The 27,155-nt window shown below is 39.5% G+C and overlaps 1 protein-coding gene across 6 annotated transcripts in view; it reads left to right on the top strand.

The window, feature by feature from the left end:
• The first annotated feature begins 2,117 nt into the window (after positions 1-2,117).
• BNC2 (basonuclin 2) overlaps positions 2,118-27,155 on the top strand; it is a 437,823-nt gene continuing 412,785 nt past the window's right edge. For 4 of the 6 annotated variants that reach the window (XM_019816007.3, XM_019816005.3, XM_019816000.3 and 1 more), the window contains exon 1: positions 2,118-2,269. In XM_019816007.3, coding sequence (XP_019671566.1) covers positions 2,267-2,269 — 3 coding nt within the window. In that variant the 5' untranslated portion in view covers positions 2,118-2,266. Of the gene's footprint in view, positions 2,270-2,310; positions 2,584-4,176; positions 5,072-27,155 lie in introns of those variants that run through there. The other 2 variants (XM_045042551.1, XM_045042552.1) reach the window with 2 other exon arrangements.

The following is a 27,155-nucleotide window of genomic DNA, read 5'->3' as shown; positions in this document are numbered from 1 at the left end:
ACAGGAAAACACATTGGAACTTGGCTCATTTCTGGAGAATTCTTGTGATGATCCTCAGTTGCTCAGAATGCACATTTGGTCGTCATTATCCCTTGTGTAATCAGTTTCTACAAACTATAGGATGATGTTACAGTGATGTTTACAGAATAAGGGAACATGCTCCACACCTTAATCAAATCATTTAAAGATGAGCCTTCTTAGAGAACAAGCATTTATATATATATATGCGTAGTCATTAGATAGTCTTTGCTTTGATTTATGCTCTAGAGAAGTAATCTGTCTCCCACTAGAAACCTCCAGATGAACCATGTGCCTAGAATTCTATAAGGTATTTACTATAAATAATATAGTAGAAGCCTTACCAGACAGACCTTTCCACAACAAGATGATGCAGAGAATTACACAAATACAGAAATGAGTTGAAATCTGCTTTCCAAGGGCCTAAAAACGGTCAGAAATTTGGACCCAATCAATACACAGAACTGCAGGTGCGGTGGCCCCACTGTTAAAAAGCGCGATCCACGTGAATAATAAGCCTAATCACATTTTCAGAACAGCTGTGGCTACTTGGGCCATGGTCTCTCATCATGCCTCCCAAATATTCTTTTTAATTGTTGTGAAAATTTATATTAAACTGAAGACCAGACTGTGCATCAAAGAACCTAGAAGTATGTACTTCCAAGGCTACATATTTTCAAAGGAATTTAATTCTGACCTCTGGATGCAATGGAGCAGTTTCTCTGCCCCTCTACTTCGGGGAAGGCAGAAAGGAAGAAGGGATGATTCAAACCTGTTGTTCTGCCAAAAGTCCTCCACGATTCCGATTTCTAGTGAGTGCTCAGAGAATCTGCCCGAAACCTGTGCCCTCCTTCCATGTCAGATAAGCAGAAAGTTTGCTCCAGCTATGATCAATCTGCACAACGCAGAGATGTTTTTTTGGCATAAAGCGTACGCTAGAAAGCGGATGGTGATTAAACTCGCCCCCATCCCCACCCCCCCACCCTTCTTGCGGCCGGCTGGGGAGTGTGTTTTGCTTGCATTGAAGAAATGTCCTTCAGCTGCAGGCGTGTGCGTTTTTGCGTCTCGGGGACAGGACGACGCGGGCCGGCTGAGTGTCACCCACAGATGTGCTCGGTCTTGCCCCGCGGAGACGGCGGTCCCCTTCCTCTCCCCGGGCCGTCTCCAGCCCGAGGCCCGCGGCCCAGACCCGGGGAAGGGGAAGGAAGCCCTCGCCGCAAGCCGACGTCTGGGCCGGCACAAAACACGCTGCCACCAGTAACTTTCCCCCCGTGGCTGCGCGCAACTTTTTTGCCTGTTCGCCCAGCACGTTCTGTCCCGAGTTTGTGTCCCCTGGGTTTTCCTCCGCTTCCCTCACCTTCTGTCAGGCGGCGCGCGGAGGACCTGGGTTGGCGGGGGCGAGGGGGCGCCGGGGCCGCGGCGGCGGAAGAGAAAAAGGGGAAGGGGGAGAGGAGGTGGGGGCGGCGGTGCGGGAGGAGGAACTGGTCAAAGGGGACACAGACCGGCGAGCACCCGAAAAGGAAAGCGACGCCGCGGTTTGCTGCAGTCGGGATAAAGTTCGCGCCCTTTCCTCGGGGTTTCTGCCTTTGACAGCTGGGCGCTGGCAGCCACCTCCACCTCCACGCCCGCACCCCCCGGGGGGCGCCAAAGTTGTTTTTCCATCCCCACCAGGAGCCGCGCGAACAGTAACAGGGCGGGGGGGTGGGGTGGGGAGGCGAAATATACATCCTCCCTCACGAAACCCCTAGAATCTCAGGACAAACAACAACAAAACTAACCCACTTCTATTTTGCAAAAGGGAAGCAACATTGTAGTCACGACAATTTTGCAGAGAGGAGAAACTTGTGGGGCTTGCAAATCCGCCCCAGGTCACCTCGCCCGCCGGTCTCTCCCCCGCCCCCCACAGCAGCCCCCTCCTGGGACAGTCCGTTCCTTTTTTTTTTTTTTTTTTTTTTTGTCCCGCGGAGCCGGGGAACTCTGCAGGCTCCGACTTGGAGAGCGAGGGCGACCCTGGGCGCGTGTGTAAATCAGTCACCTGAGCGCAGAGGGGCCGCGGCGAGGGCGCGCGCGGGCGGGCGGGCGGGGAGAGGCGGAGGCGGCGAGAGCGGCGGCCCGGAGGAAATCGGGAGGGGGAGGGAAAGAAAGGCCGAGACAGAAGGAGCGAGAGGCGGCCGAGGGGCTGGTCCAGGCGCGGCCGCTAAGAGGAGACCAAGAGGCGGGGGCTGCACTTGACAACCAGCATGCCGAGATGGTAAGAAGTTTCCACCCTCCTTTCCTTTTTATTCTAGACTTCGTCAGACGCGAGCCCCGCGCCCGCGCGCTCCCGGGGCCGCCCGGGGGCCGTGTTTTCCTCAGGTCCGGCGGCGTGAGGTGGAGGGGGGCGCTGAGGAGGGCGGGCTGGAGGGGAGAACCCCAGCCCGACCCGGCCCCCGCCGTGCTCCCGAAATTTCCCCTCAACTTGGCCCAAGTTTGCGAGGAGAGCTCCGGGGTGGGAGGGGGGGTATGTGTGTGAGGAGAGAGTGAGGGGCTCGGAAGTTCGCCCCCTCTCGCGGCGGGCGAGGCAAGGTGAGCGGCCGGCGAGCGAGAGGCTCCAGGGAGTTGGGACGGGCTGGGGCGGACGGGGTGGAAGGGAGGCGGGGGATGAATGGAGCGCCGGAGGGAGTTCGGGGCGGAGAGGAAAGCGTTTTGGACAACGGTAACTTTTAAAACTTGCCCGCGAGTGAGGGCCGGGCGGCTGGGCGTGGGCGCCTGGGCGCGCTGGTGCGCCGCGCCGCGAGGACGCGGCCGCCGGGTCCCGGCACCTTGGCGTTTCCTCTCCCCTCGCCCTCGCGTTCGGGAACCCTCCCTTTGTACGTGAAGAAAACGGAGGAAGGTGCTCCTGGAGACTTTCTGAAGAATGTGCGAAACGTGGGGCAGGAAAATAAGCCCGAAAGAGACAGATTTTTGAGGTGCAGTTTTCAAGGCGCCCAATTGTTTTACTTACACGTTGCCTGCAGGGTAGCATTTGGGGCCCGGGGAGGGGGGGCGGAATTAAGAAGAAAAAAAAAAAGGAAGAAATAAAACTGGAGGACATCCCCCGTGTAGTGAGGCTAGGAAAAGTTCCCAGTGCAAGTGGTGGACGAGGTGGGAAGGCGAGATTCGAGCACGGCTCCTCTCCTCGAAGCGGCTTCTCTGCAGCGAGGCAGCGTGCAGTGAGTTCGCGTGGTGATGAGCGCTCTGTCCGCTTTCGGGGAAGTGATTTGTTAGCAATGGGGTTGGACCACTCCCTTCCCTTTAGTTTGCTTCCACCCAGTGCTGCTATTGTTGCCCCCCTCCCCCTGGGGGATCCGATATACTGTGTGATGCGTGTAGATGGAATATGTAGAAAAAAAGGCAGATAGCGGGTTGGCGTGTTTTTTTTTTTTTTTTCCTCTCTTCCCTTCCCCCTAATGTGACATCTCTTGTTTCAGTGATCAAAGTCACAACTGGAGTGTAGGAGATGCGACTGTCAAATGCAGGCGCGCGCGCACACACACACACACACATACACACACACACAAAAGTAGCGTGCGCCCAAGACTGTGGTTACAGTAACGCTGACAGAAATTAAAGTGGTTTTGAAAGCAGCGTGCGATTTATAGTGGTTCCCATTTACCCTAGAGTCAAGCTGTTGTAAAGCTGATGTACGAAAGACACCATAAAATAATCCTGTGTACCCAGGATTAAAGTGGCAGAAAGTGGCCTGCCTTATGATTTTTTATGTACTTCGTGGACACTTGCAATGGTCGGAACCTGTGTTTTAAGCGGAGGCGTCAAAACAAAGTATTAAATGTATCTGTTCAGTGCTTGAGTTTTTCTTCCAGTGGCATCTTACGCGGGAACACTGTAAAAGCCCGTTGTGGGTGCTATTTTTCTTTACCCCAGCCTGTGTGCTGTTTGTCTACACGTCTATTCCCAAATACTCATCATTTTGGAAAGTGTCTACACCCATTTGTGATCCACTGCTTTGTATCGTGCATTTTCAGATGTTCCCTGTGCGCACACATACATGTTTTAACTGGAAGAGTTTATTCCTGGCACTAATACTTAGTGTGTCTGATTTGAAGACACACTCCAGAATAGTGAGACCTTATACAAGTTAATAGAACTTCCTCTTTTACCGTTTGGGCACACGCACACACACACGCAGAATCCCTTGCGAACCTTTCTAGGGTGTCTGCGTTTCATGCTATATTTGTAGCTGTTTCATTTAAAGTGCTCAGCCTTAATGAAGTTCTTAGTTGCAGCTACTTTTTCTGTTCCCGGAGAGCAGAGTATTTGAAATCCAGATTGCTAATCACTCTACCAAAGTACAAGAGTATCTTCACCTGAGGGAAATAATATTGAACCTGGATGTGAACTCTCTTTGAGTATCTTGTGAGAAAAGTCTGAAACTGTCTTTCCTTCCCTCTGGAGAATATTAAGTTCAGCGTTGTTTGCATGCAGAACTTTGAACAAGCACCAACCACCCTCCTGTGATTTTTAAAAATAAATATAGAGGAAACATTCATAGCAGTTATACATTCCCAATACCCATTTTCTTTTTTCTTCTACCTGAAATGTGAGAGATCCGTCAGGCAGGGATATGTGATTACAAAAAGAAGCAGACAAAAGCAGAGCTGACTATTGCTATATTAAAATGTAAGTGTTACAGTTTGAATTTTTAAGTGAGAGTTTTTGAGTTCAGTGCTTTACATAACATTTTGTCCTAATCTTGCTTGCTGTCAGGGATGTTTCATGGTTGTGCAATTGCTGCAGTCAAGAATGCCAATTTGCATTCCAGGAGTGTCATTTGATTACTTTTATCTGCACAGCTCCAAGACCGGCCCAGACCTCTCGTTTCATCTTGCCATGTCACGAGTCAATGCTGTGTCGTCTTTTCAAAAATCTGCCTGATTTAGACAAGAAAGAAAAGTACTTTCATGTTGCAGCCGCAGTCCCCTGCTAACTTGTCAGCAGCAGGATATGATTCACTTGGGCCCAGAAGAATGGAACAGAGAGGCGGGTTAGGCGGTTCAATAAAGCCCACGGACAGGTAGTGTGTGACATCCCCAGAGAGCCACAGTTAATGAAGAACAGGTCTGCTTAGTTCTCCACACGCTGACCTGGTGCTGTCCCCACAGTTTTCTCATTTGATCTTTCCCAGCAAATTGATCTTTTCTTGTATTTTTTTGCCTTCCAAGTTAGTCCTTGTGGGACTGAAATTAGCAGAGCAACTTAAGTTGGATAATACAGCTGTTCAGAAAAGAAGAAATTGGACACTGGCTCAAAAAGGGGCGGGGGTTGGGGGTGGAAGGAGCTATTCTTTTTGTTGTTCCTGGGAATATTTCTTATATTAAGGGAGACCAGAATAGGTGATGACTTGAAGTTCGTGGTTCCCTTTATCTTTCATTTTATAGTTAAGGTTCAGCACCATTTTAAATATTCCTGAAGTATGTGAAAGATGACCTTTGTGAGTGTGTGGAGTTCGTTTTAGCGTTTTTTTTTTTTTTTCCAATTTAGCACTTTTCATATTCACTTGTTTGAAATGATTTGCCTGTTGACTGTGGCTTTTAGGACTATCGTAAGACAGGCTAAATATCAATGGTGTACTTCGTTTGTATTACTTATAGTCTTCTAAATAACTGCCACCCTAAAATATCCAATACTGAAACGCAGAAAAGATTAAACAATTAAGAAAGTCATTACCAGTGTTGTGTGTAAATACTTTGGTACGTAGAAATGTTTTCTGCAGTTACCATCAGCATCTTTTACGTAAACTCCAGAGACACGATGTCAGTACATTTTTTTTTTTTAAAGTCAAGATTCTGCATTTAAATGTAGGTTTTTAGAACTGAGACCAGATCACAAGTTTGGATTTCTGTAGATATTCATATATGTTGTTATTTGTTTTTTGAGATGAAAATTAATTTTAACTAGCTTGGTAAATCTAAGTTGGGAATGTATATGTAGTTTAAACAGGTTAAAGTTTTACTCTAGAATTTTCTATACAAAGCTTAGGTTGGAAGCAATTAATAGATTAAATTAATGTGGCTATAAGGAGCAGTGCTTTGTGAATTCCCCTGCAGATGGTCTCATACACCATCTACACCCTTGCAAGAAACAGTTGAAAACATTTCTTGTGGAAGAGGAGGGAGCCTCCTAAAATCTTTTCTGTTGGATGGGAATTACATAGGATCATTGGTTAGTAAACTCCTCTCTGAAGAGCTAGAGGGAGCCTTATGATTTTATTAGATATACTTAAGGTTAACAGAAATCACTCTGGCAGTCAGAATGTTGTAGAAAAAGAGTAGATAATAAATACTGGCTTAATGTTTAGGCTTGGAGGTGCTATTGGTTTTTTGTTTGTTTTTTGTTTTCTTTTTTTTAAGCTGTGACAAAAGCACCAGAACTTTCTACAAGAATAGTTAAGTAGTCAGCTAAGGATTCTAGGGTTCTCTACCTTTTATGTGATTTGAAGTGATTTGAAGATCAAGCAAAATGCGACCAAATACGCTTTAAATAGGATTTGGTTTGCTAAATACTGTCTATTTCGCCAACTGAGGGAGTTCTGTAAGGAGGCCACTCTTCAAAGTTCTATTAAAAGTAACTTCCTACCAAATCACTGAGGAGGGGAATACCTTCTTTCAGTTCATTAAGGACAACCTCCTCTCTGTAAATAATGGTTTTGAAGGAGTTCTACATACAACTGCCGTACTCCAGACAGAAAATTCCTTTACAATAAATGCTTCGTTTATAAGCATAAAATAGTAAACCATTTATAACGTTGATATATTACGAATCAGTAAGTAAGTTAAATTTAAAGAAATAGAACTTAAGTGGTATTAAATTCAATATTTGTTGTTTAATTTCACATTTGTTTATCAGTCTTTCCACTGGAATTTGCAATATGTTTACATTAAAGAGTCATTGATCATAATTGCTCTTTAATATTTACATACTAGTTTTTAGTAGCATGACTTTGGACAAACTTATTTACCATTTAAGTAAATAGTATAATCCAATGAGATAAACTACCCAGATTTGTCTTTTTTTCATCTTTCACACAGTAACTCTCATTATGTTGCTAGCCAATAAAAGTCTTTATTTGTTGCTTATTAGATCCCTCAGTACACTCAAGAGTTCAGCTGTAATTTAATTTGGCTGTTCAAAGAGGCTGCCTTGTTTTAAAACATGTTCTCAGTACGCTTTTACCGTTTATTGTGAACCTATATTCAACTCATGCATATGCATAGGATGATTTTACAGCTAATCATTTTTTAAGGTTCATGCCATAGCAGAGTCGTAAGTTTTTTCTTTGAAAAAAAAAATCAGTACCTAACAACGTCAAAATATTTTTTTGTGTTTTACTGTATGTTTCCCTTGACATTCTGGAACATTTTTTTTCTTAGTAATTTAGACATAGTTTTGCTATTATAATTTAAAATCAGTTCCCTAAGGTATATAACCTTCCCTTAAGGTGTAGTGAGAAGAGCACTAAACTAAAATAAATAAATTTAATAATTAAGAATGTTAGTTGAGGGCATTTCACTATTGTAGTCACTTGAAATTACAAAAACTTTGCCTTGTACTTCAACTTTGCTAGCATGATAAATTCAGTTTCCTTACAGTAGGCTGCTGGGAAGTTTTGCAATGAGTGGAAGATGGCTTGAGAGTTCTAGTGATATTTGTAACAAATCATGTTCACTGAAAACTAGAAATTGACTGCAAAACTCTAAGATGAGTATCAGGAATTCTTCCACAAGGAAGGCCGAATGTGGAACAGCTATATGAGTCATTGCATGTATATCTTACCAGTGGGAATCACATCAAACCAGCCCTTTAGATACAGTATTTAATAGTTGTCAAAATGTACAGTATTGTCTTGGAACTTGTGGTTCATGAGTTCATAGTCCCAGCTTTTTTGTGTTCAGTACAAAGATGTAACAACCCACACAAAACATTTTTCTCTTATTATGACCTTACATTTGCCAAAGTGCCCCATGCTGAAATTCCTTTTCAGTATCCCTTTTTTTTTTTTTTTTTAGTCCAAAGCCAGACGTGTACCCAGACACAAAAGCCTCTGTGTATAGCAAGCTGTTTTAAATATTGTGACTCGACGATGTGCTGTCCTTTCTCTGCTTGAACCAAGGATCTCTGCTCAGTGTCTGTGGATTACCAAGCTCCTTCTTTATTGTACCTCTTGTCAACTATTCCTATTCATTTAACCTTTCATTAGTGTCTGTGCAGCTTCACTGTCTAGAAATGCAAGGAAAAACCGAAAGGCCCCACTGTCACAGTTATTAGATTTCTCGGTTACATCCCAGCAACCATAAAGAAGTAAGAGTCGACACTATTGTCGTGCGTGCTGCTGTCCTGGGGTGCAGCTCTTCTGTGCATGTCAAGGACATGTGCCACATGTTGATATGCATCCCAGGGATAAATGCACAACATGGGGGATAGGCTGATGCTGGCAGTAATGAGCTTTGTAGGAGTTATTGCAAAGACCAACAGTTTGTGAAGGAATTTTGCTTAACAGGCCAAGGAGATAGACAGAGTTGAGGGCTGCCAAGATTTGCCTGTGCTGGAGCTTGTCACTCACATTGTTTTCATCTAAACTTCATTTGAGGGGAAAATTGAATACGTTTGACAGCAATGAAAAGTGTTATTTTCATTTTTTAATCTTTCAGAGGACAAAAGTGGTATTTCTGGTGACTATTTAGTATATTGTAATTAAACGTTTTTTATACTGACTGAATTGTGTATACGAATGGGTCTATTAGCAATTTATCTTATTTCTTATGTATCTAGAAAAAATTGATAATTAATGGATATATATGTTTTAAAATTTGTATAAAAGTAATATAGTCCACTAATTTTCCTATGCTGCTATTTCCCCCCTTTGATTTCCCTCTGGCATAGCCTGGTGTTATCACGTGATTTTTTAAAAAATGTATTTACTTTGTTGCCTCAACGTAAAGGAAAACCAGCATGAGTATCAGATCATTTTCAGGTCATAAGACAAATATTTGCAGATTTTGCATTGGGAAAATACTACTTTAACATTTTAGAAGATTCATAGAATTATTTTTAAGAATTTTCAAAACATTTAAATAGAAAATAATTGTCACACCTCATCTCTCTTTACAAGTTCATTTTTTTTTGAACAGGGAAAACCTGTGTTACCAGAGATGAATAAAACAATTTTGTTTTTCTCATTTCAATGATTTTTGTCAGTTTACCAAACTCTTTGGGGGCCTGCAATACCTTTGCAAATATATTAATAATTTATTAGCAAATCTCTGTAAAGTTATTTATAGTTTTTACTTCACTCTACCTTTTTTAGCCAAGGTTAACCTTTTAATAGTTGTATTTGAAGCTTTCTCTGGTAAGTTTTTCATGGTGTCTTGTGAATGTATAATTGGCTTAGTTGTCCTTGTTTCAGGGAAGAGAGATGAGCCATTTTTCACACTCCTTCCCTTAGATGAGATGCTTTCTTCCAGGAAAAAATATATTCAATAATTGACAGCCGTGTGCCCAGCCAGGGCATGTTCCAGTCTCTTGGCCATTGGGTGGAAATTCTGTATACGTGATACTGAGATGAATCTGTCTTGATTCTCTGAGGTGAACTGGTGGCCTTCCCACAGACAAGGCAAGGGTATGTTAACTTTCCCCTTCTAACTATCCTATTTCCATTTATTATAGTTTGTGTTGGGTGAAGTAGAAGAGGAAAGAGGGACTTGTAAGGGTACAACAAAAATACACCCCTAGAAGTAGGCCAGGGTTATATGATAATTAAAGGGAAAAAGAATACACGGCAGTAGCTACTATCTATAGGAACCCTCCATCTAGTATTCATCCAGTCAGTATCTTAGTGCAAGAAGCAGTGCATCATTATCTACTCCAGACTGAGAACAGGCCCCATTCTTTCCCACCCAGGTTTGAGAGCCTCTATTTCATCATTTGTAAAACAAGCGAGTTTGATAATTTCTAAGTTATTTTTTAATTGGAATATTTAATATTTTATGTGGTAGGACTGTATAATCATAGCAGTATACTGTTTTTAATAGCTCTGTTGGCATGTAATATACTAAATTCACTTGTTAAAAACATACAATTAATATTTTATGGATATAGCATCTTTTATTTATCCATTCATCCAGTGATGGACATTCGGGTTGTTTGCACCTTTTAGTTATTATGAATACTGCTGCTGTAAACATTTGTGTACAAATGTTTTCATTTCTGTTGGATATGTACCTAGGAGTGGAATTGCTAAGTCATATGGCAACTCTATCTTTAACTTTTGAGGAACTGCAAAAGTTCCTCAAAGTTTCCAAGGAAGCTGCACCTTTCTACATTTCTACCAACACTGTATGAGTTTTTTAATCTCTTCACATCTTTCCAAACTTACTATTGTCTTTTAATTTTAACCATCCTGGTGGGTGTGAAATGGTTTTGATTTGCATTTTCCTGATGGCTAATGATGTTGGGTGTCTTTTCATGTGCTTATTGGCCATTTGTAGAGTTCTGCGTAACAAGAAATGTCTGTTATATCCTTTACCTATTTTTCATTTAGGTTGTCTTTTCATTGTTGAGTTGTAAGAGCTGTTTATATATTGTGGACACAAGTCCTTTAGGAGATGTAGAATTTGCAAGTATTTTGTCTTTCTGTGGGTTGTCTTTCTTTTTTGAGGGTGTCCTTTGAAGCACAGAAGCTTAAAATTTGTTTTTTAGTTATTTTGAGAGAGAGAGAGAGAGAGAGAGAGAGAGAGAGAGAGAGAATGTGCTCATGTAAGCAAAGGAAGGGCAGAGAGAAGGGGAGACAGAATCCCAAGCGGGCTGGGCACCATCAGCACACAGCTTGACATGGGGCTCAAACCCACAAACTGGGGGAGATCATGACCTGAACCAAGATCAAGAGTCGGGTGCCTATCCATCTGGGCCACCCAGGCACCTGAAGTCCAGAAAGCACTGTACTTTAAAGTACTTTAAATTTTGATGAAGTCCAACTTATTTTTTATTTTGTCATTTGTGTTTTTAATGTGCTAAGGAACCACTGTCTAACCCAGGCTCATGAAGATTTACCCCTATTTTCTTCTAAGAATCTTCTAGTTTGAGCTCTTACATTTAGGTCTTTGATTTGAGTTAACTTTTGTGTATTATGCGAAGTAGAGATCCAGTTGAATATCGATAGCCAGTTGTTCCCAGCACCATTTGTTGAAAAGAGATTCTTAACCCATTGAATTAACATGGTGCATTTGTGGAAAATTATTTGACTATATATGTAAGGGTTTATGTCTAGAGTCTCCATTGATTAGTAGGTCTATCTTTGCAAGTACCACACTGTCAAAATTAACTGTAGCTTTGCACTAAGTTTGCCACTGAGAAATGTGTCTTCCGATTTTGTCCCTTTTCAAGATTGTTTCACTATTCTCAGGTCTTTAGCAGTTCATTAAAATTTTTCTATTGTGGTGAACACAATATAAAATTGAACAACTTAAACATTGTTAAGTGTATGGTACAGACAGTATTGTTAACTGTACCGTGTTGTTCAGTAGATTTTTAGAACTTGGTTGTCTTGTGAAACTGAAACTATATCTATTGAAGAACAACTCCCTTTTTCCCCTCTTCACAACCCCTGGCAACCACCATTTTATTCTCTAAGAGTTTCGCTACTTTAAATACTTCATATAAGTAGAATAATGGAGTATTTGTCTTTCTGTAACTGTCTTATTTATCATAATGTCCTCGAGGTTCATCCAATGTTACAGCACATGACAGGATTTTCTTTTTTAAGATTTGATAGTATTTCATCGTGTCTATTTACCACATTTTCTTTACTTGTTCACCTGTAGGTGGACATTTAGGTTGAGTCCACCTCTTGGCTGATGTGAGGAATGTGCAGTGAACAGTGCTTTCAGTTCTTTTGGGTATATATCTAGAAATGGAGTTGCTGGATCATATAGTAATTGTTTTTAATTTTTTGAAGAACCTCCATACTATTTCCCATAGCTTCTGCCCCATTTTATCTTCTCACCAACAGTATACAAAAGGTCCAATTTTTCCACATTTTTGCCAACACTTGTTATTTTTTTTAATAGGGCCTTAAAAAAATTTTTTTTTACATTTATTTTTGAGTGAGAGAGAGAGCACAAGTAGGGGAGCGGCAGAGAGAGAAGGAGACACAGAATCTGAAGCAGGCTCCAGGCTCTGAGTGGTCAGCACAGAGCCCAACGTGGGGCTTGAACTCATGAACTTTGAGATCATGACCTGAGCTGAAGTCTGACACTTAACTGATTGAGCCACCCAGGTGCCCCTTAATAGGGACTTTTTTAAAAAACATGTTTACCACTTAAAAAAGTTTTTTAAGCTTACTTATTTTGAGAGAAAGGATGGGGGAGGGGCAGAGAGAGAGAGAGAGAGAGAGAGAGAGAGAGAGAGAGAATCCCAAGCAGGCTCTGCACTGTTAGTGTGGAGCCCAGTGTGGGGCTCAAACCCATGAACTGTGAGATCATGACCTGAACTGAAACCATGAGTCGGACACTTAACTGACTAAGCCACCCAGGCAGGTGCCCCTAACAGGGGCCTTTTTAAAAGTATGAGGTGATATCTCTTAGTGGTTTTGATTTGTATTTCCCTGGCCATTGGTGTTGTTGAGCATCATTTCATAGGCTTCTTGGCCATTTGTATATATTTTTTGGAGAAATGTCTATTCAAGTCCTTTGCCCATTTTTATTGGATTATTTTTGTTGAATTTTAGGAGTTCTTTATATATTCTGGATATTAATCCCTTGTCAGAAATAAGGTTTGCACATATTTTCATCCATTCAGTATGTTGTTTTTTCACTCTGTTGATTACTTCCTTCACAGAAGTTTTTAAAAAAAAAATTTTTTTTAACGTTTATTTTTGAGACAGAGAGAGACAGAGCGTGAACAGGGGAGGGGCAGAGAAAGAGGGAGACACAGAATTGGAAGCAGGCTCCAGGCTCTGAGCCATCAGCCCAGAGCCTGACGCGGGGCTCGAGCTCATGGACTGTGAGATCGTGACCTGAGCTGAAGTCGGACGCTTAACCGACTGAGCCACCCAGGCACCCCTTTACAGAAGTTTTTAAGTTTAATGTATTCCCATTTGTCTGTTCTTTCTTTTGTTGCCCTTAACAGTTTACTTTTATTTATTTGTATTTTTTTTCATAGTGTTTATTTTTGAGAGAGAGAGAGCATGAGCAGGGGAGGGGCAGAGAGGGAGGGACAGAGGATCCAAAGCAGGCTCCATGCTGACAGCAGCAAGACTGATGCGGGGCTCCAACTCACCCACCTGTGAGATCATGACCTGAGTCAAAGTTGGATGCTTAACCAGCTGAGCCACCCAGGCACCCGCAGTCTACTTATGAAACTCAGATTTATTTGATTTGCAGAAGAGTAAAGGCTACATTAAGAAAGTGCATTTGTTGTATGGGTAAAGAACTCTTGGCGGTACTTCAGGGAATAAGAAATATGTCATTTGATAGCCAAAAGATGAGTCTTAGTTACCTTTGAGATACACTGGTTTGACTTTGATGTTTCTTAATTATCATTGAGTTTAAAAGTATTCTAGGTGTTCTGTATGATAAGAGAGACACTTCATGCCCTGGAGGGTGGAATTAGGTATATAGAAATAATTGTTTTGGGTTTTATAAATACCTCAAAAGGAAAGGGAAAAAAAACATTACTGAGAAAATTTGTCTTCCTAGACATTCTGTTGTAACTAGAGAAACAGCCAACAGTGCTTAAAATTAAAAATTATTGTATGATTTCAAATCCAAACTAACTGGTCCAGTTAAGTTTTAAATAAATACCATGTTCAAATCTGGCATGGCACATTTGGAAACATGAGCTTGTTTTAAAGTTTACCTGGCAGGGGCGCCTGGGTGGCAGTTGGTTAGGCATCCAAGTTCGGCCCAGGTCTTGATCTCATGGTTCATGAGTTTGAGCCCTGCATCGGATTCTGTGCTGAGCGTTCAGAGCCTGGAGCTTCCTTCTGATTCTGTCTTGTCTCTCTCTCTTTGTCATTCGCTCCCCCCCCCCCCCCCCCCCCCCCCGCCACCATGCACTGTCTCTCTCTCTCTCTCTCTCTCTCAACTATAAACATTAAAAAACAAAAAAAGCTTACCTGGAAAATATTGTAATTAAAATACCTTGCAGTTGAATTAGAGAAACTTGAAAACAATGAAAGGTAAACTAATTTGGAGACAACTATGTTGTATCATTGTTGAATTAAAAAAATTCTTCCCTTAAAGTTATAATTTGCTCTTTATTCATGCACTTAAAAATTTTTTTTAAACATTTTTTTCAGAGAGAGAAGAGAGATGGAGTGTGAGTGGGGGAGGGGCAGAGAGAGGGAGGGATGCACAGAATCCAAAGCAGGCTCCAGGCTCTGAGCTGTCAGCGCAGAGCTTGACGCCGGGCTCAAACCCACGAACTGAGAGGTCATGATCTGTGCTGAAGTCGGTTGCTTAACTGACTGAGCCACCCAAGTGCCCCTCTTTATTCATGCTCTTAAAGACCTATATTTATTTCCATGTAATTGCTTTTCTGGTATTCTAATGGGCCACTCTTGCTTAACTGCATTGTCTGTTTTTGGCGTTTTGTGTTATTTTGGATAAAAGTTTCATTATTCAGTATCAACTTAGATGGTTAACTAATCAAATATATATGTGGAGAGTATTTATTTTTTCCCTTCATCACTGTTTACATATATAAATAGTAATTAGCCAATTTTAAATTGTATCTCATGACATATTTTGAGGATTTACAGATTTAAATTCTGTAGAGGATTTAAAATAACTTACAAAGGGGCGCCTGGGTGGCTTAGTTGGTTGGGTGTCCAGCCTCTTGGTTTCAGCTCGGCTCACTGTCCTATGGTTTGTGGGATCCAGCCCTGCAACAAGACCTGTGTTGGGCTCTATGCTGACAGCATGGAGCCTGCTTGGTGTTCTGTCTCTCCCTCTTTATCTCTGCTCCTCCCCTGCTGATGCTCACACTTGTGTGCCCCATCTCTCAAAATAAGTAGATAAACTTAAAAAAAAATTAAAATAAAATATAGAGACTGGTATGGTAGAATATTTTATATTTACACTTGATTTTTAGTTATATATGAATTTCATTTTACTAATGACACATTTTGTTAATGTTGAACAAAACAGTTAATGCGACTTTTCTGTTCTCTTCAAACATGTTTTGACATGTACTCATAGGTATGTTTATACATATGGAATGACAAAATCGTGTTCTTGCTGTCTTTCATGGTTTGGCGACATAGAGAAGGCAATTAACTAGAACAATACAGCCGTACAAAGAAAGTCCACTCAGTTTTCTGTGCTGTGGTATCTAATCTCCCTGTAATACATATTTCACTCTTTAGTGGATTAGGAAAGTTTATTCTGTCAACATGTACGTACGCTAATAGGTATGCTTCTGGAAGTACAATGGGATAGTTCAGATTTTCCTCTCATTCAGAGTGGTGATTGGAAGCACAACATTATATGTGTTTGAATTGGTTTTTGATAGATTAGAACATTGATTTAACTTCAAAGTACATTAACTCTAAGTGATGTTAACAAGTAAACATTTTATAAACCCAGAAATTCTGCCAGATGTTGAGCTATATTTTTCACCGTATGAGTATCCCTTGTAAGAAATATTTTCACATAAAAGACTTATGTCTGTTCATTGGTCTTTGCAGCTTTACCACGTCTATGAACAGAAACCAGTCACAAGACATTTTTGTGTAGGACAGTGATCATTAGATCTAATGGAGTGTGTGTGTGTGTGTGTGTGTGTGAGAGAGAGAGAGGGGGGGGGCGGGGAGCATCCATGAGAAACTGACAATTTGCAACTTCCTTGTGGGGGAGGAAGAATACAAAATAGTATGGTTTATTGAAATTTGTGGGGGGGGCAGTAGGGATTGGTTTACTGTTATATTTTAATGGTATAGTAATACCTGTTATATTGTTTTTTGTAATTTCAGGTATTTGTATGGATGGCATAGATGTATATTGAGTGTATTGATGAATGTTTTTTTTTTTAATTTTTTTTTTCAACGTTTATTTATTTTTGGGACAGAGAGAGACAGAGCATGAATGGGGGAGGGGCAGAGAGAGAGGGAGACACAGAATCGGAAACAGGCTCCAGGCTCCGAGCCGTCAGCCCAGAGCCTGACGCGGGGCTCGAACTCAAGGACCGCGAGATCGTGACCTGGCTGAAGTCGGACGCTTAACCGACTGCGCCACCCAGGCGCCCCTTGATGAATGTTTTACTAATGTCAAATTGTATTTCTAAAGTACATATATGTCAGAGTAATCTGTTGATACCCAACAAGTAAATATTTGCTTATTATATATAGAGTAACTTGTAGATGTTCATGAAACATTATACAATAGTGTACTGATTTGATTAAAAAAAAGATGTTTTAAAAATTTTTAGGTTCTTACATTCAAGCTGTGCATTTGGCATAGGCATTGGAGTTCTGGTTATTTTCATTTTCCAAGTTCGATGCAACTTTTAATTATCTTAGAATCTAGCAACTTAACAGGCAATTGAGTTTCTTTGATATACGTGACATTCTGTTAGGTACTGTAGGTATTACAGATGAAGTAGAAGCTATAACCCTAACATTAAGGAGCACAAAGTTCATGTGCAGAAGGATGTTTATTATCTTAATGTAACCATAGTTCAGGTTCTGCCTCTGGTCTTAGTATGCTTAGAAATCTAATTTTTAATCAGTATGTCTTTGCAAGAGATCCGTCCTTCATGGGCTCCTTCAGTGTGTTTACTGACAGAAGGCTGGAGAATAGGCACACAAATGCATGCACATGTGCTATGTGAACACATATATATCTGCATATTGTAATAGATACTCATGGATACGTATGGAATACTCATATTGGCATGCTTAGCACATTCTTTCCTTTGCAGGCAAATTTAAGTGGGGAGTGAAATTATAATCCAAATGTTGCTCATTGCTTCTTTATGAGTTTGGGATTTGAGCAGAGAATATTAGGGTTGCAGGTGGAGGGCATAAGGTCCTCTTTTCACTGTGGGGAAAGCCCTTCCAGTGGCCTGTATTGTTAGAGTACACACTTTGGACTCCCATCTCCTGGACTGTGTTTGGGAGAGGTTTGACAAAATTTACTCCTTTTGCTTTTTTTCTTCTTCCTATTCTCCTTCTGGTTGACAAATTCTTTTTTCTCTAGATATGTTAATATTCTCAAGCAGATATTAGTTAACTATCTTGGGAGCTACTTGTTAAGGTGACTTTGCATCTGCTTGGTTTTTATGGATCTAATGCAGATGGCAATCTCATTTCATTCATTTTAAATTTCTTGGGAGATATCACATGCTACGCTACTACCTTACATATAATGTGTTTTGTGTATGAGAATGGTGGGAGGCCATCGGATAAGACAGCAGTTTTCTGGGGGAAAAGAGATGTATGTTGTTTTTAAAGAATAATAAAAAAGCTTTGAGGCCAGTTGATTTTGTGGTAGAGAAAGTTTCTGTTATCAGATACCTTGTAGAGAGATATCTAGATATGAGATTGGCCATATATATATATGTGTGTGTAATAAACTGCAATAAGGGTGTGTATATGTGTTTTTAATCTCTGCATCTATTATTCTCTATGTGATAGAAGAGTTTTTCAGTTGCTTTGGGCTTCTTTTTTCCGTTATACAATTAGGGTCAAGATTAGATTTTAAAGATCCTTAATGTTTCATACTGTGTGGATGCTCAACATTTCTTTATATTGTATTATTTTATGGACGCCAAAAGGACTAAAAAGCTAATGCTGTATCTTTAACTCTGTGTTAGCTGATTCCAGCAACTTCCTAGTTTGTAATGCCCCCCTTTTTTGTTTTTTACTTTAGTCTTTTGTTCCTTTTAAAATACTTCAATATCAGTTAGATTCTAAGTAAAGAGAAAAATTGGTTAAGGGAAGAGAAGGTAGAAGGATGAAGCACAGAACATCCACTAGACACCAGAATGATAGATGTTGGTGGACTAGGGAACCACCTGTTTTGACTTCCGTAGACCTGGTCTGACTTTTGTCCTTACATCTATATTTTCAGTCTACAGTCTGTGTGTTTCCCAGCAGTCATGGTAGAATTGTATAACACGTATAACATTTTATTATTTAAATGTATAACATTTAAATATTATTTAAATGTATAACATTTTATTATTTAAAACCACAGGACTTAATCCATGACAAATTTTAAATTTGAAAAGGTGTCAGAGGTAAAAATTAAATAGAGGCAATTATGGAGAGAATGGAGAAATTACACAGGGAATGTTGAACGTTGATAAAAATCAACAATGTTGAACGTTGATGAAAAATACATCAAAAAACAAAGGGCCAGTTAAATTGAGTGGCATGAGACTTTTTTTGTTTGTTTGTTTTATTTATTTTGTGAGGGTGAGAACGCAAGTGGGGGGAGGGGGAGGGAGAATGGAAAGAGAGAATGAATGAATGAATGAATGAATGAGTCCCAAGCAGGCTCTGTGGTGACAGCAGGGCTCAAACTCACAAACCTTGAGATCATGACCTGAGCTGAAATCAAGAGTAGGCTGCTTAACTGACTGAGCCACCCATATGCCTCCTTGTTTTTCTTGTACTTGTTTTCATGTACTTGCCCAACATGCATGCTCACCACATTTTTTTTTTCAGGGTGTTTTAGTGTTTCTGCCTCTTGTGCTCCTCATGTACTGGGCAAGGCCTGTTATGTCTGCCTCCCAATTATCACTCATTTACTACTCCCACTGCCATTACCAGGGTCCATAGCACCAACATCCTTGACCTGGAATACTGCCATATCTTCTAACTGGCCTAGTGCTTCCACTCTAGCCTCTCTCCTGCTCACTACACTGAGACCACCCTTCACAGAGAAATCACTTCTGTTTCAAAGCCTTCTAGTGACTTTTTATCACACCTGCAGTGCAATCCAAACTCTTTATTGTGATTGAAATGGATATGTAAGATGAGATCCCTACCTAAGGCTCCAACATCATTTCCTACCACTGCTCACTCTGCTCCCATTATGCTAACCTAGCTTTTTACTGAACATGCCAAGTTTGTACCTACCTCAGGCTTTGCACGTGTTTTTCATCTGCCTGGAATGCTCTTCTCCCACATTTTTGCGTGGCTTCCTTCCTCATTTCATTCAGGTCTCTCAAATGTCACTCCTTCAGAGAAAACTGCCTGATAATTTTCTTCCCCCCTGCTGTGTCTCCAAACTGTATGTTTCTCTGACCTTTTACCCTGCTTTGTTTGTTCATAGCATCTATCACTACTTGAAAATATGTATTTGTTTACATGTAGTTTATTATTAGCCCTCTCTTACTATTGAGGATACCAAGCTGCATAAGAATGGAGACGTTTGGTTGTCTTACTAATTTCTGAATTTCCCCTACTTGTAGCAGTGCCTGGTACAGGACATACTCATATATTTATTATACATTCATTCACTCATAAACACATTCTTTATCAATTTTTATCAGGTCTTAGTTATTCTCTGGAGGGTTATTTGTGGCATCTGCTGTTGCCATTTTCTGAACTGCTTATTGGAATGGTAGTTTCCATGGTAGATGTAACCATTCCCAACAGTTTTGCAAAAATCATCCTATAAGATATGGGAAAATATATTAGACATTTGATTTATCTCATTCTTCTGTTTTTTGTGTTTTACAGTGTGCATGTTATCTTATTATAGTAGATATGGAAGGGATATATTGTGCAATCAAAAAAATAGAGACTGTGCATTGAACCTGATATGGACAAGCAAAATGTAACTTTGTTTAAAGAAAAATGTAAAAACTCCATAGGTGGTGATGCCACTGGTGAGAGTAAAATCTTTCCCATTATTCAGAAAATCATGCAGGTCTAATGCTGGGGTGAGAGTGAGACATATATCAAATTTAGCATCATGCGTGTGTGAATATGTGTTTCCTAATATTCCAACCTCTGATGGAGTGTTTAACTCTCTTGAGTTAAAGTGTGCTTGTGATAGGGCCCTTTTTATCTGTACTAACCTATATGTGGAGGTATGTGAGATATTTTTTTCCTTGTCTTGAATACTTTAGGCTTAAAAATTTTCTTTTAAATTTATTTTTGAGAGAGAGAGAGAGAGTGAGCGAGAGAGAGAGAGAGAGAGTGAGCGAGAGAGAGCAACCAGGGAGGGATTGTTGTGGGGCTCAAACTCATGTACTATGAGATCATGACCTGAGCCAAAATCAAGAGCTGGATGCTTAACCAACTGAGCTACCCAGGTGCCCCAAATTTAGGCTTTTTAATGAAGCTGAACTGGATATTTTGGTTTTCTGTGACTTCAGTTTTTTTTAAACAATTTTATTGAGATATAATTCATACACCATACAATTCACCACTGTGACTAAGTTTTACAGTTATGTTTTGTAATTACAATAAATGCAATTTTGAAGACACAGGGATATAAATTATATAGTTAGAAATTTGAAGGAAGTGTAGTTAGGTAGTCATTTTAATATAAGTTGAAGAAGTTTTCTAACATCTGAAGAATTTGTCAATAAAATATTTAAAAAGATTCATAAACTTGAGTGAAGCATTGAAGTAATTAAGATACTAATAAACTAAGGAAGCTTAAAAACCATAAACAGATACCAGTATTATTCTTTATGAAATAGTCACTGTAGATCATACTTTGATGGTGCTATAGCTTAAAATGTGTTTAGAGCTCTCCATTTGACATTGGTTTCTGACAGCCTATGTCTTAATTCTTCCAAACATCTTTAGTGCTAGGGGCCCATGAGTGGCTCAGTCAGTTAAGCATTTGACTCTTGGTTTCAGCTCAGGTCATGATCTCATGGTTCATGGGTTCAAACCCCACATCAGGCTCTGCACTGACAGTGTGGAGCCTGCGTGGGATTCTCTGTCTCTCCCTCTCTTTCTGCCCCTGCCTTGCTCACATGCTCTGTCTCTCTCAAAATAAAGAAATAAGCTTAATAAAAATATCTTTAGTGCTAGCAAATTTTTTGTGGCATAAGGTTTGATTTTCTGAATCCTCTAAAAGTTAACCCTGATGAACATGGTAGGTAGATAAATTCATATGATTCCCTTTTTAGTAAAAAAAAAATAATCATAATTAGCACAATTGTTTTTTCTCACATAGCTTAAAAATTGGCTCTGGAAGTAGTTATAAATGAAGAATTCCAGAAATGCTTTTAAACAGTGGTAATGTTATTGGAAAAGTGCAGTGTCCTGAGGTGACAATAGAAACATACTGATTTTTTCCCCTGTAAGTAATGGACCTTCTTTAAAAAAATTGTTTTTTTAATGTTTATTTGTTTTTGAGAGCAAGAGAGAGACAGAGTGCAAGCAGAGGAGGAACAGAGAGATAGAGACTCAGAATCTGAAGCAGGCTCAGGCTCTGAGCTGTTAGCACAGAACCTGATGTGGGGCTCGAACCCATGAACCCAAAGATCATGACCTGAGCTGAAGTTGGACGCTTAACTGATTGAGCCACCCAGGTGCCCCTTGTAATGGACTTCTTTAAATCCATGGAACCTCATTTGGCTGTATAAGAATTGGTGTGAGATTTTGGGGCGCCTGGGTGGCTCAGTCGGTTAAGCGTCCGACTTCGGCTCAGGTCATGATCTCATGGTCCATGAGTTCGAGCCCCGCGTCGGGCTCTGTGCTGACAGCTCAGAGCCTCGAGCCTGCTTCAGATTCTGTATCTCCCTCTCTCTCTGACCCTCCCCCATTCATGCTCTGCCTCTCTCTGTCTCAAAAATAAATAAACATTAAAAATTAAAAAAAAAAAAAAAGAATTGGTGTGAGATTTTATGCATATATAGGTTCATGCATACATATGTGCATGCTTATAAATTTCCACTTACCAAGTTATGTCAATATTTTGTACATTTATGTAATTTTGCTTTATATGGCAAGTGCCTAATAAATTCCACTTCAGGGTCAATTTTGTGGAGTTGGAGTAAAATTATTCTAGGTTATGGCCTGAGAAGGCCCCTGAAGGCAAGGGATACCAAGAAAAATTTTAAACCAGATATGAGACTACATGAATATTCCATAACATTAAACAGATTTATATAGAATTCTTTGGCTAGAAATTACAGTGATTGTTGCATAGCTTGTGTACTTAGTGCAGCAAATCTGTGTCAGGCATAAATATATACTAGGGACGTTATAAAGAAAGCTAATGAAGTACACATTTGTGCACATAAACTGTTTTTAAGGCAGTCTTATCCATACCTGTAAAACAGAAGTGAAAGGGAAAAGTAGCTGCTCAACGGGAATATGATTTTCTTTCATTTTTTGTTCTTTCAGATTTGGTTTTGAATTCCTAGAAGTTGTGGTTCAAGATAACACTTACCAGTATCTTTATGATGACTTCCTGGTTAGCAATTAAGAAAAGCAATAGTTAGTTGCCACCTTGGAAAAATCTGTGTCATTGAATGTCCTTTCCGTTCCTCTTCCATCTCTTTTTCCTCATCATAGAATGCTAATTTTGCATGGAATCTAGATCTTTTTTTTTTTTTTAATTTTTTTTTCAACGTTTTATTTTATTTTTGGGACAGAGAGAGAGACAGAGCATGAACGGGGGAGGGGCAGAGAGAGAGGGAGACACAGAATCGGAAACAGGCTCCAGGCTCCGAGCCATCAGCCCAGAGCCTGACGCGGGGCTCGAACTCACGGACCGCGAGATCGTGACCTGGCTGAAGTCAGACGCTTAACCGACTGTGCCACCCAGGCGCCCCTGGAATCTAGATCTTGACATAATTTTGTTATTAAAAATAATAAAAGCATTGCCTGGGTGGCTTCAGTAGGTTAAGTGACCAACTCTTGATTTCAGCTCAGGTCGTGATCTCATGGTTCATGAATTCGAGATCCATGTCAGGCTCTGCACTGACAGCACAGAGCCTACTTGGGATTTTCTCTCTGTGTGTCTGTCCCTCCCTTGCTTGCATGTGCGCATGTGTGGGCTTTCTCTCTCAAATAAACATTAAAAAATAATAAATAAAAATAAAAGCAATTTTGAAAATTCAGTCTAGTGAAGTTGTACACTATCAAGAAAGTTTGTAGATATTTTCTCAGGAATGATAGTTCAAGAAATAAAAAGGAATGAAATAAATTCAACTCCAGAAAACTTAATTCTAGATCTTTTTCTTCTTTCCTTCAGAATTTTTTGAGACTGAAACTTTCTGATTTGAAGGAAAGTTAACACCAACTTTTGTGTTGGAAGTAAACATTAGAGTCGAATTTTTGTGTGTTAGCTGTAATCTGCTGGGTGTTTTCTCTTAAACAAGTCTTGTACATAACTAGTATGTTAGGCTGCTTACATAGTACTTTGAGGGTAGAGAGGCCCTTTAGCAGGTCCTGTTGTTATATGGTGGAAGGCTGTGCACTCAAAGCCTAACTGCATCATTTACACTGTCTTTGGAGGGACCACGTGTGCTGTTTTCATGGACCATTTGGCCCGTGAGATGGGATTTGTCATAATTCATTGTCATGTACTGTAACCCCAGTGGGAGTATAAGGTCTAGCTGCTTTACCTGGGATGGCTTCTGAATGTTTTTATCTTGTTCCAGGGTGGATTATTACCCTTGAGAGTGCATTTAATTATAAGCTTTATGTTTTCTAACACCCATTCACGATACCTCCTCTTCACTGTACCTGACTTCAATGATGGTATTTCATGTGCAGATTGAGGACAGTATAGCACTTGGAAGATGGAAGCTGTCAGACTTGAATCTACCTCCGTTTTTCAGTGTCTTCTCTTTACCTTGGTATTTTGGACCTTTCTATTGAAAACCTGTGTTTTGGGGTTACTTTTCTCAGGAAAATAAATTTATATTTGATAACATACTAAGGAAAAAAAGCCTCCACTTATTAATATTGGGTATTTCTCAGAATATCATTATAAGAGATTGAATTTTGTTATGTTTTTATAAGCTACTGCATCATGGATTTTATTTTAATAGTCTTTGTATCCATGCCTATACTGAGGGCTTTACTTAGAAAATGGGTACTTCAGAGTATTTCTTATTATAGTCCTTTGAGATTAAACATAGTAGGATCTTATGGAGTTTCAATTTTTTATGTAGATAAGTAATCTGTCTCTTTAATTTCCTGAATTTGCCTCTCATCTGAGCTTAACCACACTTTATTATAATCAACTGTTTATATGTCTACCACACATATCGCTCTGTAGGTTATTAGGCATATTATTTTGATCTTTTCATTTTTCTGTGTTTATCAGGGAATAAATGGTCCTAAGTGGGTATTGGATTTAATTAATAGTTTCACGTCTTTATTTTTCCCATTGTTAATGAGATATAATTGACCTACATCATTGTATAAATTTTAAGTTATACCATACCACATGATGGTTTGATTTACCTATATTGTAATATGGTTACCAATGCAGGGTTAGTTAACATTCAGCATCTCATTTAGACAATAAAAAGAAAAGAAAAAAAATTTCTCTTTTGATGAGAACTCTTAGGATTTATCCTCTTAATAGTGTTTTAATTTTTAAAGCTTTGCTCGAAGATTATGGTTTTTGAGGTATCTTGGTGTTCTATCTCAGACAAACCTTTAATTATCAATGTTAAATTATACTGCCTTGTATATTGTTTTTAGAATTTAGTGTTTTATCCCAGATTGAGATACCCATGACTAGAACTATCAAATTTTCTAAATTTTCTTAGTAATAATGGGCATATTCTAAATTGTGTGTTGGTCAACAAGCAGCTTTTTTGGGGGGAAAGTGATTCTTTTTTACTAAATGAACTTTATGAAGTCAACTTCCTTAATTTGTAACATGGGCACAATGAAAGCCTCAGGGTGTTTTTTTTCCTTGAAAAATCTTTAAAGAGATGTTTAAACAAATCTCAAAATATGCCATAACTTAAAAGAAATAATTTGATGTGGCAAGTTTTAAATTAAAACACACACACACACACACACACACACACACACACACACACACACACACACTGCCTAACCTTTCTTTGAGTCTTTGGTTTAAGTCCTCTGTCATATAATGCCAAGAACTTTGTTCTGAGCTGCGTGTGTGTTGAAACATGTATGCCTGTCCTAGTGTCATAACTAATTATATCTCTTGTATGCTTACTTCTAGTAATCGGAAAGTAGACCTACCGCAGCCTACAATTTAACATTTAGTATTATCTGAGGACCTGTAGAAATGAAGTTTTCTACCATGTAGCAACTTGACATTGTAAACAGATATACTATTTTAAATATATCCTCCACTTAGTATTTTGCAGAAATAACATAGTTTGGGTGGAAAAATTTTAGGAGTTCTTCAAGGCACGTGTGTTTATCAGCAATTACACACTAATACTGACTCACTTTGCAGTTTTGACTGACATTTCATCTGTGAATTGGAAATTGATGGTCTTGTGTTGTGGTAGCAAAATTTGATAGGATTTCTTTTTACTCAAAAGTTTGTCAAAAGATTGTAGCTTGTGGCAGAGCTTCTGGTGCGGTGGTCATTTAATCTTCATGGATTGTTCCAAAATATGGGGCATATTTTATGAAAGTGCATTGAGTAGAATTTTCACACACTAACTTAAAAATTCTGTCTTGGACATGATTGTGACTGGGACAGCAAACAGTTTCTTATATGCACCAGCATGTATGAAAATATGTGGTCCTTGTCTATGCCTGCTAAGAGAGGACTTTACCAGTCTTCAGTCTCTGAGCTGCAGCCTTGTCGCAATTAAAGTCTTAGGACTGGGAGCAGTTAATGCTGGTGATAGATTGTGGTATTTAGTATTGTGTTGTGTTCCATGGTGATCTAGTTCTGTAGACTTACAGAATTCTAGTCTGAACTTGGGAAATAATATACCAAAGAATTTGTGGCAAATGTTTCTTAAAGTGAGAAATATAATGAGTTTTCTTATTAATAAGCAAATCTTTTGGGCTTTGCTTAAAGAAATAATGAAAGGATTGTGCAATTTTGTTATTGATAATTGTTTAAAATTTAACACTGAAAATGCTAGATTTTCTTTTATTAAGTGAAAATATTCCTTCATTAATGTTTCCTTCCTTTCGTTTTTCATTATAGTTAAAAATAAAAATCAGTATTGTTTCAAACTTAGCTTTTTTATACTAAATGAATTTTTATAAATTCTGTGTTATTTATTTCATATGGTAACATAAGTATGCAGAGGCATTCAACTTGAACATTTTGTGTTCAGAAATGTGAGGCTTCGATTCTTGGTATAATTTCTCTGTTTTGAAAACTGAATTCCAAGGAGTTTCTTTCTAATCAGTGTATCATGATCTGTTACATTAAAAAATTAGATGGCCTAAGCCATCTAACTTTTGAAGACTGTGACTGTAAAAGGCATGTGTTAAATAATGAAAGCATCTCTCTATTTTTTGAGAGATGAACATTTTTGTGGTGTATATCAAATTAATGCTGGTGTATTTGGCTTTAAGAGTAACTGATGACTGATTTTGCAGTTGATAGGCCACAAAAGAGAAAGGGTAGTTTAAAAATGTCCTGGGTGTCCTGGCAGTACGTGAGAAGGTTGACCTCCACCCTGACTGATATGAACACCTTCCCACTCATCCGTTGACTGTGAAATACTAAAGGGTGGAAGATGTTAAGGCTTGTCTGGGTTCTGAACCTGTGGTTTTTTCCACCTCCACATGGTGTTTGGAAATCTTGGGAGTCATTTTTATTTGTCATAAAAGATCAAATTGGGATGCTTCCTGCTTTTTAGTGGGCCAAGGATACCTCAGTTCTGATTGCAGAATAATTTACACACAATGATGAGTTATTCTGCTCCAAGTGATAATAATGCCTCTGCTGGGAATCACTGGGTAGTTATTGATAAAAAAAAAAAAAAAAATTAAAAGGTACTGGTAAAAATGACTCTTTTCCTCCCAGAATTCTCCCTTACATTCTTTTTTTAAAGGAAAAAATTATTTTTATTTTATTATTTTTTTTTAAAGTTTATTTGTTTTGAAAGAGAGCGAGCGAGCGCGTGCGCACATAAGTGGGGAAGAGGGGAAGAAAGGGAGAGAGACAATCTTAAGCTCCATGCTCAGTGTGAAGTTTGTCACGGGGCTGGGT

The sequence above is a fragment of the Felis catus genome, chromosome D4, assembly GCF_018350175.1.
Source record: "Felis catus isolate Fca126 chromosome D4, F.catus_Fca126_mat1.0, whole genome shotgun sequence".
In the NCBI taxonomy this organism is placed as follows: Eukaryota; Metazoa; Chordata; class Mammalia; order Carnivora; family Felidae; genus Felis; species Felis catus.
This window is presented reverse-complemented; position numbering and strand designations above follow the sequence as displayed.